We start from the raw sequence: 15,874 nt of genomic DNA, 5'->3' as shown, positions 1-15,874 counted from the left end.
GTGTGCACGTTATGCGCATTTTAGTTTCCAGCAGCACTTGCAAGATGGCGCCACAGCAATTTTGGCGAACACCAGCTGAGCGCATTTTTTAGCACATTTCTGCATGTGTGCGCGCGTGTTTGCTACCGTGTGTGTGTGTGCAAGCTAAACGAGTGTTTGTGTGTTGGCTTCGCTGTGGCTAAAAGTGAATTTTTTTACTGTGACAAAATATAAGAAAAATGCGGAAATACGGCATTGAAAAACCGATGTAAACATAATTACGGATTATGGGAATAGGCCCCTAGCCTTTGAGTGCCCGCAACGGCTGCAAAATACCGGAAAACGTCTTCAAACTCGCAAAATTGCAAATCCAAAAAAAAAACTTAACCTCGCAGCGTTTTTGCAAAAAAAAGAAAAAGCGAAGTCGGCGAGTGTGAGCGAGACAGCGGTCCTCGAGTGAAAAGTCCCTGTGAGTGTGTGTGTGTGTGTGTGTGTTTGTGTGTAGGTGCTTTTATTGTATTGTTATTATTGTTGTAGTAATCGCTTTTCTTGAAACAACATATTTTTTTTCTTGCTGTCCAACCGGCGATTGCCGCTCTCGTTCGCACACACAAGCAATACGAAAACGAAATAAATGCAAGGCAAAAAAAGAAGAAAAAGCAAAAGGTAAAACCAAAGCTAATAAATACCGGTGCAAAGACAAAAAAAAAAATAAATGCGCTACAAATTTATATGGACGATCTTGTCTGTGTGCGTATGTACTAAGTGTGTGCTTGTGTGTGTGAGGGGCGCCTAGAGGCGTGGCTTTATAATATTATTTATTACTTATATATATCACAAACATACGTACACGTATGTATGTATGTATGTACATTCAGTTAGTACTTCGAACTCAGTGGCTTCTTCTTCATTTTTATCAAGTCTCCTCTTTGATTGGCATTTTCTTTCTTGCAAACGAGCATACAAAAAATCGCACTCCAATTGAATTCAAAGATGACGATCTCAAAAGCGCAGCAGCAACAACAACAACAACGAGAAAGAAAAAAAAGATGGAAGCGAAAAATAAGGTTCAGGGAGGGGAAAAAAACATACTTATTGGGAATTCCAACTGGAAATACGGAATACGGGAAAAACATAACATTTGTTAATGCATTTTATTTACTCTAAATTAATGTGCTAGTTATGTATGTATATATTGTTTGAAGTGTATGATTGTTTTTGTTTTTGCAAGAAAAGATTAACCCTTATGCGATCTTACTTGATCGTTTTATACCCTTGCAGAAAAATGCATAATTGTTGATGAAAAACTGTTTCTGTAAAACTATAAATATACTTTGTATAGGTGAATGTTAGGAAAGTAGTAATTTATTCTTTTTTTTTTAAATAAATATATATAATATATATTTTATTTTTTATAAATAATGGAATTGTAATCTGCAAGGGCATATAAACTTCGGTGTGCCGAAGTTATCTTCATTTCTTGTTGATATAATTATATATTTAATTATATTTATATAATTTTTTATATATATTATATTATTGTTTTTTTAAATTCCATAAAATTGTACCTAATCTTTAAAATATATTATAGTTATTATCTATTTTCCTAATTATTGATCGTACAAATCATTATTGTATACCAGTAAATTATATTTAAATTGTCATTTTTGTTTTAGTGGAAAAAAGTTCTAAAGTATTTTTTTTTATAAATTAAATAATATGCATTTTTGAACGTGTAACCCTTGGGAGAATTGAAAGTTAAATTAAATAGTTGCTTTTATTGAATTTTAATTTCATTGTATTATCCTTAACTGATTAAAGTAATATGTAGTATTACCTGAAAACTAGCAAAAATCTTAAAAGTATTATTTTATAAACCATTGTAGTGCTTTTTATGACAGTTCTTAATTGTAGGCACGATTTGATAATAGTTCTGTGGTTTTATTTTTGGTCATTTTTTGTTTGCTCTATAAAAAGAAACCAACATTTTTTTTTTAAGATAAGAAAACGCCTTTCGATAAGACTTTATTAGCAGCACTGTATGTATATAAAAGAAAATATCAGTAATAATGTACAAAAACTATTTGAAATATTATTTTTTACAGATGAATTTCCCATTTTATTGCCATGGCCCTGACAAATCTTGTCGCCTTTGCTGTCGACAAGTGCTATCAATCTCAAAATCAAAATACAAATTTTGAATAAGTTAAAAATTAAATAAAAAAAACTTATAAACTCATACAAGGAAAACAAAAAGTGGCAGAAAAAAACTGAGAAATCTCAATTAATAAAAACAATCGGACAATAGTTAAACGCAATGGATCAATTTCAAACGTCGCTTAATCCGCGAAAACAGGAGCTTCTGGAGGCTCGTTTTATTGGAGTTAGGGTAAGTGCATAAAACATTTAATAAATAAATATAAATATAGTTAAATATCTCCCAAAATTATATCAAAATAGTGTATTTGTACCGTTTTCAACATTGATAGGTATTTAAAATCCTTATAAAAATATAAAGAAATGTTATACATATTTTTGAAAGGAATTTATTATGATTATATGGATCGACCTTTTTTTGAGTGAATGTTTGAGTTTTAGGTTTTATTATTGTTAATTTTTAAGTGAATTAAGTATCTTAAGACAAATAATACTTCTCTGTGTATGGCTAGATTAAAACAGGATGAACTAAGGGCTAGTAAAGGTGTATATTTCTTGAACTATAAGGTTTCTTAGTTATTTTCCGTTAAAAATAACATATATATTTTTCACCACTATTATTTTAACCCCAACTGTGCCTACTGTTACGCATTCCTGAGAGTCTTGAGGGTATTTTTTTTTTTACTGTGTAGGGCTTAATTGCACCACCACAACAAACGCACACACGGCTCTCCTCTTAACGTTGATTTTGTCATCAACATCTCGTGACACACACACAAACACACACACAATACAGTAAATACATAAATGCACAGAACTTGTAGTACATAAAAGTACATAAAGATTCAGTTTCGCCTACATTGCCCACTTTGCACCACCCACCTGAAATGCCTATACATTCGCATCCATTCTCCTTCATCGTCCTCCTCCTCCTCCTCCTTGCACCGCCCACCTGCCACCCTTTGCCGCTTTCCTCTCCTCTCCTCTCCTCTCCCTGGCTTTCTTTCGTTTACAGTGAGCTCTCGGTAGAAAGAACCAATGTAAAGTCGAGGTAACTTGGACAACAGTGAAAGATGAGCATAAATAATGTATGCCCAATAATTTAAACATATTTCTGCGGTTTCTTAATATCCAAAAAATTCTTAAATGAATATTAAATTTTTATAAATTAATAAATAATTATAACCAAAGCTCAAATGGTAAATAAACCTTAATTTATACTCCTGGGTTGGTTGGTATTTGGTTTGATTATCAAACTTATTAAAAGGCTTAAATACCAAAAGTTTAAAAACTAAAAAAAAAATAATGATAAAAGAGAGTGTTGACTATTTTCGGGTGCTCACTGTAACTTTTTTTTGGGTGGGTGGCTGGCTCGATTCTCTTTGCATTCCCACGTCCTTCTCCTCCCCTGTGCCTTTGTGTGTGTGTGTGTGTGTGTGTGTGGTGTGTGTGCCTGCGTGTGTAATGGAATGAAAGTACAAATAAAAGAACAGCTGATAAGCAACGACGTCAGCGACAGAAGAATTTCGGGGAGACAGGGGAGACCAAAAGAGAAAGGGAAGGAGCAAAAGAAACGTTAATCTAGCAAAGATAGCAGAATTCTGATTAACAAAAAGCAAAAAAAAAAGTGTCAAAAAAGGTACTAAGCAAAATTAACTTAAATTTTATATTAATTTAAAATGATAAATCTCATTGGTAAGACAAAACCCCAAGCAAAGGCATAATTATTTTACATACTAATAATATCATACAGAATGTTTAAAGTTTATGCATAGACATTTAATATTAAAATATTTATTAAGTATTTATGTTAACAACTCCACTGTGCCTGTATGTTATTGCCAAAATGTTATTAACATTTCACTGTTGGCTGCAGACGGCCGGCACTGGCTCTGTTAACTCCATGTTACTTCAATTTCTGGGCGCCTCATACAAGCGTTTAAAAATTTGTTTTACTCAATTGGCACGCAATCCAAATGCGAATTTCTGGCCAAATATAGGTCCAGTTCCCACATCCACAGCTCTCTCTCTTTCTCTCTCTCTCAGTTTTCTTTGAGATGATGCCCAGTCATAAAATCCACCAATTCCACTGGGATGTATGTATGTACCAACATAACATTGCTCTGCACTTATTACACATCTCTCGCATGTGGCGTAACATTTAATTGGCCTCCTGTCAACAGAGACGTCGACTTTGCGTCGGCAGCGGCTAACAGCGGGTAAACAGGGAGCGAGAAAAGCTAACAAAAAAAAAAAAAAAAAAAAAAAGACAGCAACAGCAGCCGGCGAGTGTTTCCTGCTGCTGTTAATGTTCTGTAAAGTTAAGGCGGCTTTTTTTACAACAACAAAATATGCAGTTTGATAAATAATATAAAATATTAGATAGTTAATAGGTTATTGGATATAATATGCTTAATTAAAATCCGTGAATTATTATAAATATTATTTATTCTGAAAATTAAAGAGGACATAAACAATATTAAAAAATATCTTGATTAAAAAATAAGTTAGAAAAGAAATTAACATAGATAAAAATATGTTGATAAAGCAACATAATTATTTACAAACTTGCAGGGTATATTATTTCAGTCGGTAGCTTAAAACTAAGTGAAGGAGTCCTTTCCGACCCTATAAATTATATATATTCTTGATCAGCATCAAAAGGCGAGTCGATCTAGCCATGTTTTAGGGAAAAATATTTTTTATCAATTTTTTCAAACTTTTATAAGGGGTTACATCGTTAAAATTGTAAAAAAAAAATCGAAAAATTTTTACATTTTTTAAATTCTAAATTAAGTATGCAGATTTATTAACCTAATAAAAATTAGCATAGGAAAGCTTTTCGAATTAAAATTAAGATTTTTTTGGCCGAGTTATGCGATTTTTAAAATTAGATATTTCGGAAAAACTGGCATATAAAATATAGATAACATCAATTAAAAATATGAAAATATTTTAAACTAAGTTATGATTGATTTCCGATATGATATATAATTCAATAGCAAGGGTATATAAACTTTGGCATCCCGAACTTAGGTTCCTTTCTTGTTTAAAAATATTTAAAATATTTAATTAATACAAAATATTTTTTTAGATTGGTTCTATGACAGCTTAATTATATAGTCGTTCGATCCCACTCATTTTATGCTACTTGCAATGGAAATATGTCCAATTAAAGAACTTCCTTCCAACTTGTTTCCAAAGTTAGACTAGGATCAAACTAATGCTAGATTTACTAGGCTGTTGATGCTTGATTAGTATAAATATATACTTTATCGGGTCAGAAATAACTCCCTTATTCTGCATTGCAAGCTTCTGATTAAATTTATAAGAGGGTGTAAAAAAAAAGAAAAAGAAATGCAAAATAAAATAACAACTTCGTAACGCAGCATCCATTGAATGCCAACGCTGCCACCGTCGACTTTGCAGTTGCTGCTGCCGCTGTCGACGTTGACAGCGCGCAGCAGCAGCAGACGAAGCTGCGTTTTTGGCGACGTTCGCCGGCAGTTGTAAACGGTTCGTTGTTGGACTTCGTTGTTCGTTGTCGTCCTTGTTTTTGCCTCCGATATTTCGCCGCAACAACAACAACAACAATAAGGTGGAGCAGAATCAGGAGGAGGAGAGGAGGTGAAAGAGTAGTAGGAGAAAAGGAGACAGGAAAAGAATAACGACAACAAGCAGAAGCACCATCAGCAGCAGCAGTAGCAGTAGCAGCGCTCTCGGTCGACGTTAGCAGAGGGCAGCGGACGGGGAGAACTTGCTGAAAGCGTGGAAGGAAAGCATAGAAAGAAGTACATAAGAAATCCAGAAAAATTCACACAAAAAGAGAGAGAGCGAGAGGCGGAGGAGGAGGAGGAGAAAGAGGAGATATAGGCGAAAGAGTGGAGATAGAGCGAAGCCGGAAAATCGGTTTTCCAGCCAAGGTTTTTCCACACTTCAATGGCGTTTCAGTTTCCGTTGGCGTTGCACATTCGCGGTTTGCGTCGCTGTCGCCGCTGTTGTTGTCATCGTTATCGTTATCGTTATCGCTGCTCCCACTGTTGTTGTCATTGGCGCGACTGAGAAGGAGAAAGAGACTGAAGGAGGAAGTGAGAGCGAGAGAGAGAGAGTGAGTGAGAGAAAAAGCCAAGGAAACAGATGTGCAAGCAAAATGCATTTGTCTTTCCCTTTTTTGTGAGCATTTTTTTTTGCAGTGCAAATGTTTAAAGTGTGTTTTAAATATATAAAAATTAGCCGAAATTAAAATTTACATTACAAACCAAGAAAAATGAACAAAATCGCTTTAATAAATCTATATGAAAGTTTACGAAAACTACGGCAAAATCAAACAAAATATTAAAAGACACGAGAAACAAACAAATATAAAAGCAAAAGCACAAAGGAAAACGAAAATCAACGCCAGTGAAAGAGCAAAAGAAAGAGGAGAGAGCGGCAACGAGTGAAAGAGAGAGAATCCATCGAGATGCCCGTGGTAAAACAGCGGAAAATGAGCCGCTTTAAGGTTAGTCCCTAAAAACTCGGTAAAAAGAAGAAAATTGCGAACAAAAATGCCGGAAAAACTCGGCGAAAAAAGTACCTAAAGAAAGGAGAGCCGCTTTGGGGTTAAGAGGTTGTGAAAATGTCTAGGGAATGCGATTAAAGGAGGTGTGGCAGGTCAGGCCACTAAAATGATAGTAGGAAGTTGTGTAAAGTGTGAAAAACACACATTTTACCTTATTTTTTGATACCAAAATTCATTCACTCTTAAGATGGACAACCATCTCTAAGCAAAGGTTTAATTTAAAATCAAATTTATAAAATAAATACCCTGTAATTGCATAGCTTGATGTTTTTGTACATAAAGTATTATTTAATAAAACAAAAACTTAAGAAGAAAAGCTTCTAAAATAATTGTATACGCTCTTCTGCTTATTAAATCTTCTATATTTCTTATTAAATATACACTTTTCTTTCTCAATCTCGATCTCTACGTAGATCCCCCAACTTATTCTATCGATTAACTTTCGATACATAATTTTTACATATTTTATAATTGAATATTCACACTGCAATTGCATTTTAATATATTGTGTTTGTTAATATCTACAATGTGGTGTTTCTATAACATTTAAAAAAATTTTTATTTAATTTTAACCAAACTAAAAGGAAACTAAACTTGGGAAATAACCATAGGAAAAAGATCTAATAGATTTTAGAAGAGCCTCTGAAAAAAAACCAAAACAAATTACTTTTTTACCTAGCTTCCTTTTCTTCAACTTCTTTTTCTTAGTTGGCCACTTATTTCTTGGACAACAACAAAACAAAACAAAAAAAATCAAATACAAAAAACTAGTAGTTGAAAAAAACGGGGAAAAAATATTCGCAAGTTCAATGAACTTGCCATGAAAATTATACGCCGCCAAGCTTACGACGACAGAAGAAAACACAGAAGAAGAAGAGACGGGGGAAGGTAGGCGAAGATAGGGAGACAGAGGGGCGGACACAAAGTAAAGAGGCAGAGCAAAAAAAAAAAAAACTAGTCGCTGCATAGATTTTGCGACCTGACCTAAAATGCAAAAGGTATTTTTTTTTTTTTGCTCTCTCTCTTCTCAAATGACTGTTACTTAACAGTCGAACAACAGAAGCTGTAAAGACGAGAGGAAAATGGAAAGGAAAAGAGACGGTGAAAGAGGAAAATTGAGAGGGAGGGGGTAATATGCAAATGAAGTAAAAAAAAGAGTGTGAAGAAAATTAGGGGGAAAATAATAGCCAGCAACTATACATATATTGTATGGAATTTTTTTACATAAATGAAAATGCAACAAACTTGAAAGTTGATAGAGGTTTAATTTTAATTAGGTTTAAAAGTAAATATCGTCATGAAAATATAGTTACTTGAGACCCTGAAATATAACTTTTTTATAACTTTACCAATCCCAAATTTAAGTTTAAAGTTTGCAATGCAGTGAAGTTATTTCTGATCCCAAATAAGCGAAAATATGATAAAAATTAGCAACAGCCGAGTCAATCTAGCCATGTCTGTCCGTTTCTATGAAGCTTAATATATCAATTTTAAAGCTATATGGATACAATTTTTTATGTAGCATAAATGTGTAATTGGGAAGGATCGAATAAATATATTATAAATATATTATTACATATCTGTGTGTATTTGGAAAAAGACAGTAAAAGTCTATGATTCCTGTGATTATGTTAGGGCTAGTAATTTATATTTTTGCATTAAACTTTCTATTAAGATTAGCTTGCAAGCAACCCATTTGCTTAAATGTAATCAGAGAGAAATGTCTTTAAAAAAAATTACAAGCAAATGAAATTTGTTTTACGAGCTTTTCGTGGCTAAAAGTGGAAAATGTATCCTAGAAAAGGGATAGGGGGTGGAGTTTTGCCTAAGGGGGTTTTACGGGGTACTTTAAGTTTAAAGTTTGCAATGCAGTGAAGTTATTTCTGATCCCAAATAAGCGAAAATATGATAAAAATTAGCAACAGCCGAGTCAATCTAGCCATGTCTGTCCGTTTCTATGAAGCTTAATTTATCAATTTTAAAGCTATATGGATACAATTTTTTATGTAGCATATATGTGTAATTGGGAAGGATCGAACAAATATATTATAAATATATTATTACATATCTGTGTGTATTTAGAAAAAGACAGTAAAAGTCTGTGATTATGTTAGGGCTAGTAATTTATATTTTTGCATTAAACTTTCTATTAAGATTAGCTTGCAAACAACCCATTTGCTTAAATGTAATCAGGGAGAAATGTCTTTAAAAAAAATTACAAGCAAATGAAATTTGTTTTACGAGCTTTTCGTGGCTAAAAGTGGAAAATGTATCCTAGAAAAGGGATAGGGGGTGGAGTTTTGCCTAAGGGGGTTTTACGGGGTACTTTGCGCGGGGAGGTCTTAGGCTTTTGATGCCCACAAAGGGCGACGACAACTGCGGCACACTGGCGCCCCCTGGAGAACAATGGATTACAGTGGGGCTTTCCTAAGGCAAAAGGATTAAAAAAACTACTTATTCCCCTTTTCCAATTTATTTGTCTAAATTTAATTACTTCACATATTGATTTAATCGTTTATACCAATTGGTTTGAACTAAAATCTAATTTATAATTTAAAAGCATTAGCTGTGTTAATTTAATAAACAAGAAAGATGGGTGATGAGTATATGATGCTAATTATGCTAGTTATGCTGTAATTTATGAGAAATCGTAATTAATCTTATATGGCTAAAAGCAAAAGAAAGTTTGTCTAAAAACAAATATTAAAGTCTAATTATTATTATGTGTTATATGTTGAAACCTCACTGTACTTACATGTGTATGTATTTTTTTCGATGCTTTTTCTCGGCTTATTTTACTTATTCCCCGTTGTATTTTTTTTGTCTTGCTGATACAAAAGAGATACGAGGGAAGTATGGTTTTTTTTTTTTGGCTGGGGTTGGTATCAAGGGGGGGTGGGGCATGGGTGAAGGTGGTTCGTAGCTTGAGGGGGTGGCTTATTCGTAGGTGCCGCCATCTGTCGCATTTTGTATGAGTTGACATCACAACGGATATGGAATTTTTCAATATTTACAGTTGAATGTTGTTGCTATTGTTGGTGTTGTTGGTGATGTTGTTGGTGTTGTTGTTGGTGTTGTTGTTAATGTATGCAACTCACACATACACGGGAATACATTTTTGGGAGGGGCAAAAGCTTCAGTTTGCAGCCCCTTCCAACCCTTCCTCAGCATATTTGAAGGCCTCCCTCACCCCACCCCCACCTTTTTTCCACGGCCCCTTGAGAGTCGCCTCTTTTCGTGCTTATGTAAGCATTTTCAGCATGTTTCGCTTTTATATACTACTTCGGGTGGGCGTTAGCTGCAGAGGAGTGGTGGTGGGCGTGGAGGGGCTCCTCACACGCATTGCTAAAAACCCACTACCCACCCACCGACCCGCTCCCACACTTTTCCCCTAGCCGTGTATGACCATGCCTTTCCCTATTTTTCCACTTTTCCAACGTCAGATTTTTTGTTGTTGTTATCCTTCTCCTCCTTTTGGCCGCCGCTTTCTTTGCCTTTGCTCTGTGTTTTCCCTTTTTTGGTTATATTTTTGTAATTTATTTAACTCAGACACACAAACACGCACACCCAAGGGAATTTGCAGTTTTCTGTCGCAAGGTGGCGCTGTGGTAGTGAAAAATGCAACAATTTGTTTAGCCTTGAAGGGTTTTTGTGACTTGTAAAAGCTATAATAAAGCTGCATAAAGGAAAATGTGTAATTTCAATATTTATATATATTTATATGGTTCATATATGGTTTTTGATAATCTTTAAATCATTTTTAAAAAAACTGAGGAAAGAAAAGCGGGGTTTTTTCCTATAATAATGTAATCTTTGTGTCAATTATGATGACTTACTATTCAAGAGATATTAAGAATACGCCATGTAAGCCAAATGCAACTGAAAACAAGCTTGTATATACTTTTATTATTGAACTAGAATCATTTAATGATTTATTCATAAATGTAAAAAATTTAATGTTGAGTGTGTTGTTTCATGGGAACTTCTTTTTCCAGTTTTCTAAAGATTCACAAATTAAATAATAATTTAAGCAACAAAAACAAGTTCTAATTTTATAATTAAATATATAATTTAAAGTTAATTTCACATCATAATTAAATCATAGAGCAAAAAGGGAGGCGATTGAAATCGGATGCATTTGCCACGGGATTAGGAGCAACTTGCTATAATTTGATGTATATATATTATATATACATAAACCTGGTCGCTGACATATACATAAGCCAGAACTAATATCATATGCGTTAAGTATATGCAACTGAACTTACACATATGCACTACACACACACTACACTACACTACTACACACTCATATCAACTTACGCACACAGTAGTGTGGCTTTTGTATAATGAGAATTGTTGGCCAGCGCATTATACATATTTATATAATTGCATTTTGTTTGCTTATAAAGGATGTACACACCCAACTACACGTGTGTGTGTGTGCGAAAGGACACACACCCACACACCCGCTTATTCGCACAAATTTATAATAAAGGGCGAGGGGTGATTAGTAAAATTAATTAATTAATTTAAAAATTATATTATATTAAAAATAATCAAATTGATACGGATAGCAAATAATATTTTAAAATATAGTGATAAAATCTATTTGATGTATTCATATAGATCACAAAGATCTAACTACTTGAAGACTGTCCTCTCTACTTTTACCATACACGATATATTTATCCTTTTTCTCCTTTTCTCACATTTGATCTTCATTTGGTCTGCTATAATACTTTAGCTTCCATTTATGTGTATTAAATTCATTATTATAATGTGTGAAAATTTATTTAATATATATAATGTATTCCCAAATACCTTCCCCCCCCCATACATTCATTACTCCCCTCGCTGCCGCCGGCTGTCAACCATTCTGTATGTATAACTCCAATTGCTCCCTTCAAATGTTTGCCCAACATTTTGGCAGTCATAAAACCCACATGGACACAGATATTGCATATATGTACATATATTCCACAAGCACCACGGAGATTACGATTCGCATGGATTTTGGCAATTGAAAATTAGCGGATTAGAACAATTCTCTCTCTCACTCCAACATTTCAGTTTTGGGAGTTTTGGGGTTGCGTGGCGGTTTTCTGGGGTATTTATTGCAAAATGGTTATCAATTTGTTATGCAGGAATGTTGGGAGCATATGTAAGTATGACACTTACTAGATACGAGGGCTCTCCTAATTGTTTCTACAAGATAATAGTAGAAATGTCCTGCAAGAAATGTACGCAAAATACTTGATTTGATGATGGTCTAGGGACTTTGATAATATAAATGTAAATGACTTTATTGAAAGAGTTATTATTAATATTATTAGTTTTGTTATAAAATACGTTTAGGTGGGTTTGTTTTTTATGAATGAATTGATTTGGAAACTTTTTGAGCGTTGTTAATTAAAGATAATCATACTTATATAGGATTTCTCATGATTATATTATTATCAGAAGCTTGTTATAACATGAAAGAGTCACTTTCGACCCTATAAATGATATATATTCTTGATCAGTATCAACAGCTGAATCGATCTGGCCATCTTAGACAAAAAAAAATTTGTTTTAAATTTTTCAAAATTTTGCAAGGGGTTACATCGTAAAAATTGTTCAAAATTTAAAAAAAATTAAAATTGTTTAATATTTTAAATGGAGTACGCAGATTTGTTATCATAATATAAACTAACATAGGACAGCTTTCCGTATTAGAATTTATACATTTTTGGCTTAGTTATGAGTTTTTTAAACTTTGATTTTTCATAGAGATTTGTCATATAGTTTGATCTTTCTAAATCTATGAAATTGGCAAATTGTCATTAAAAAATTATAATAAATAAATGTTTAAATGCTAATATTTAAGGCTTAGTTTTGATTGATTTCCGATTAAAACCTATAACTTGATTGCAAATTGAAAGGTTATATCAAATTCGGATTTCCTAAGTTAGTTTTCTTTCTGGTCCGTCCTATTTTTGCTCCTATTTATTCTCTTACTATTCCTCATACTATTGTTTCTAGTATTGCTCCTACTATTTCTCCTACTATTGCTCCTAGTATACCTCTTAATGTTTCTACTATCTTGTTACATTTTCTTTATGTTGCACTAAATACACACTTTACTTTCTCAATCTCAGATTAGAGTTAGATTTTATTACATCCATGAACTATCGTATCATACTTTTTAGCTATTATAATTTGTACTATTATAATTTCTTGTTTTTGTTAGTATGAACAATGTGGTGTTTTTATTATGTTACTATATTTATTATTTTTTTTATTTACATACAACTTTTAGACACAATTTCATAAGGATATCATAACTTCTTTCCTGATTTCTGTATAGTTTTATCCAGTGTTCGATAATATATATTTTTTTTAATTGCTCTTCAAATCACGCACTCATCTCTAATAGCTGGGAAAGCCCTGCCACATGTGTGTGCGTGTGTCCCGTGTCCTTGTGTGTGGATGGGCGCTTGGATGGATGGTTGAGTGGGTGGGGTTGGGGATTGGGGATTGGGGGTTGGGGTGCGATTCGGTTCGCTTCGGTTCGGTTCTGTGGCTGGGTGGTTTAGTGGCTCGGTGGCTTTAGTTCACATCGCCGGCTGCTGCTGTTGCTGCATGGCAACGCACCGCTCGACGCATTTCGGGCGGATGCCTTTAGTGGCATCGGCATTGGCATCGGAATCAGCACCCAGAATCACTCCGCCGCCAGTTAGTTTGAAGCCCAGAACTTTGCTTAGAAGGGGATGAGGATGGTAATGGTTGTTGGTAGGGATAGTGGGGATGATGTGGTGTGTCATGGTGGATGGGTGTGTTTGTGTGTGTGTGTGTGTGATAGGTGGGGTCCAGCGCTATTTCAACTTCAACCGGCAGCACTTTGCACATAGTTATAAGCCTCGCTTTTACCCCCTCATATCGCGGCTACAGATGCAGATACAGGCAACAGCAATAGCAACAGCTACGGATACAGATACAGATACAGATACAGATACAGACTCAGCTCCAGATGCAGATGCGGATGCAGAGATGCAGATAGCGAGATACATATGTATCTGGGTATCTGGTCTCGGGTACATAGCACATCTATGCCTCTGTGTGTTTGTATATATGCACTCGCCGGGGGACCCGAATATCACCCCCCTTCTTCCATGTATCGAGCTCAAGTGCTCCAGCTTTTGGTTCAGCCCTTCAGCCTCCTTGTTAGTTCTATCGCCTCAATCGCATTTCCTTCTTTCACTTTTTGTATATTCTTTAGCGACAAGCTTTCCCTTAATTTCCCTATCGCCTTTTTTTTCTTGAAGAACACTTATTTGGTGGGGTTTGTGCAAAAAAATACTGAAAACACAAATTAAGATATGAAATGGGCTTAAAGGTGGCATGGCATGGTCACACTTAAAGAGGTCCTTACCAGTAGGGCTACACTAAATGGATAATATGGGGCCAAAATGGAAGAGTTTGTGTTGTTATTTAATTTTTTAAGCTTACAGTAGGGCGTAATAGAAATATTCTTAGATACAATCTTTATGCCCTTACAGGGTATTATAATTTTAATCAGAAGCTTCAAACGATGTGAAGAAGTCATTTCCGACCCTATAAATCATATATATTCTTGATCAGAATCAAAAGCTGAATCGATCTAGGCATTTCAGGCACAAAAAAAAAATTTCAAATTTTTTCGAAATTTTATAAGGGGTTACATCGTTAAAATTGTCAAAAATTTGAACAAAAATTTTTTATTTTTAAAATTTTAAATGGAGTATGCAGATTTATTAAGCTTCAAAAAACTAACACAGGAACGTTTTCCGAATTGAAATTAATGCATTTTTGACTTAGTTATGTGATTTTTAAACTTTAATCTGTCGACATAAATTTTCATATAAAAATATCATAAATATAATTCCTATTTCAATCCTATAATTCAATTACAAACTGCAAGGGTATATAAATATTGGTATACCAAAGTAAGTTTCCTTTCTTGATTTTTGATTTTATGCCATTTTACTGTTAAGAACAAAATTTAAGAACGCAAAGAATCTTGATTGAAGAATTTATTTTTTGTTGTTGTTTCTGTAAGTGGCTTTTACCTGTCTACCAAGTCCACGATTTGCTTCTCCCTGTTGGTCAATGCCCGCTATAGTTGCGTCGGTCAGTTTTCGGTTGCCAACAGCAGCATTTTGAAATGAAGAAGGAGAGTTACAGTGGCATATGCTCAACTATAAGATACCCTGGTTATAATAATATATGTATTTGTTATAATCTTTTAAGTATAACTTTGTAAGTGAAGTTTGCAATGCATACTGCATCAGCAGCAGTAGGCGAGTTAATCTAGCGATGCTTTTCCAAGTTATATTTGTCATCTTAAAGCTATCTATCGGATATATCTAAGAGTAATATCAGCCACATTGGCATCAAGAACAACGGTAGCAACATGGCAACAATAATACGAGCTACAGTAGCAGCAGCAGCAGCAGCAACATGAGGATCAGAAGCTGCAACATCAGCAACAACAGCAGCAACAACAGCAGCAGCAACATCAGCAACAACAGCAGCAACACCAGCAGCAACAACAGCAACATCAGCAGCAACATCAGCAACAACAACAGCAACAACAACAGCAGCAGCAGCAACAACAGCAACTGCAACAACAGCAGCAACAACAGCAGCAGCGACAGCAGCAACAACTGCAGCAGCAACAACTGCAGCAGCAACAACAACAGCAGCAACAACAACAGCAGCAGCAACAGCAGGAACAAAAGCAGCAGCAGCAGCAACAGTACGGACTTGAATTGCACACTTTACATTGCTATTTTCCACATCTCCAGTGGTCTGCTGTGACTATGCTCTGACTGCGACTGAGACGACGACGACGACAACGTCATCGGTGTGTTGTAGCTAGCTGCTGTCTGGCCGTTGCTGTTGTTGCTGGTGCTGGTACTGGTGCCTAGGTTCACATTCTCATTACAGTTCATTCACCCAAAAGATACGGCTTTATGTATCTATTAGTTATGTATGTGCCTCCTCAGCCTTCAGTTGAGTTAAGCTTGTTGTTGCTGCTGCTGTCGATGGGGCAAGCTGCAGCACACACAGCCTCCGCCTGCAGTTTCAACCAAGTTTTGATTTGTGTTTTGTTGTAGATACTATGCACACACACACACACACAAACAGAGCGGA

The 15,874-nt window shown here is 34.8% G+C and overlaps 1 protein-coding gene across 2 annotated transcripts in view; it reads left to right on the top strand.

Moving 5' to 3' along the window:
• Nucleotides 1-22: 22 nt before the first annotated feature.
• The window catches only part of Tlk (Tousled-like kinase), an 83,492-nt gene continuing 67,640 nt past the window's right edge, over nt 23-15,874 (top strand). The window contains exons 1-2 of one of the 2 annotated variants that reach the window (XM_020953037.2): nt 23-448; nt 2,085-2,368. In XM_020953037.2, the coding sequence (XP_020808696.2) occupies nt 2,297-2,368 (72 nt within the window). In that variant the 5' untranslated portion in view covers nt 23-448; nt 2,085-2,296. Of the gene's footprint in view, nt 449-2,084; nt 2,369-5,491; nt 6,638-15,874 lie in introns of those variants that run through there. The other variant, XM_086836588.1, reaches the window with a different exon arrangement.

The sequence above is a fragment of the Drosophila serrata genome, unplaced genomic scaffold, assembly GCF_035046125.1.
Source record: "Drosophila serrata isolate PLE 108 unplaced genomic scaffold, ASM3504612v1 contig_285, whole genome shotgun sequence".
Taxonomy (NCBI): domain Eukaryota; kingdom Metazoa; phylum Arthropoda; class Insecta; order Diptera; family Drosophilidae; genus Drosophila; species Drosophila serrata.
Note: the sequence above shows the minus strand (reverse complement) of the source record. Positions and strands in the feature narration are given on the sequence as shown.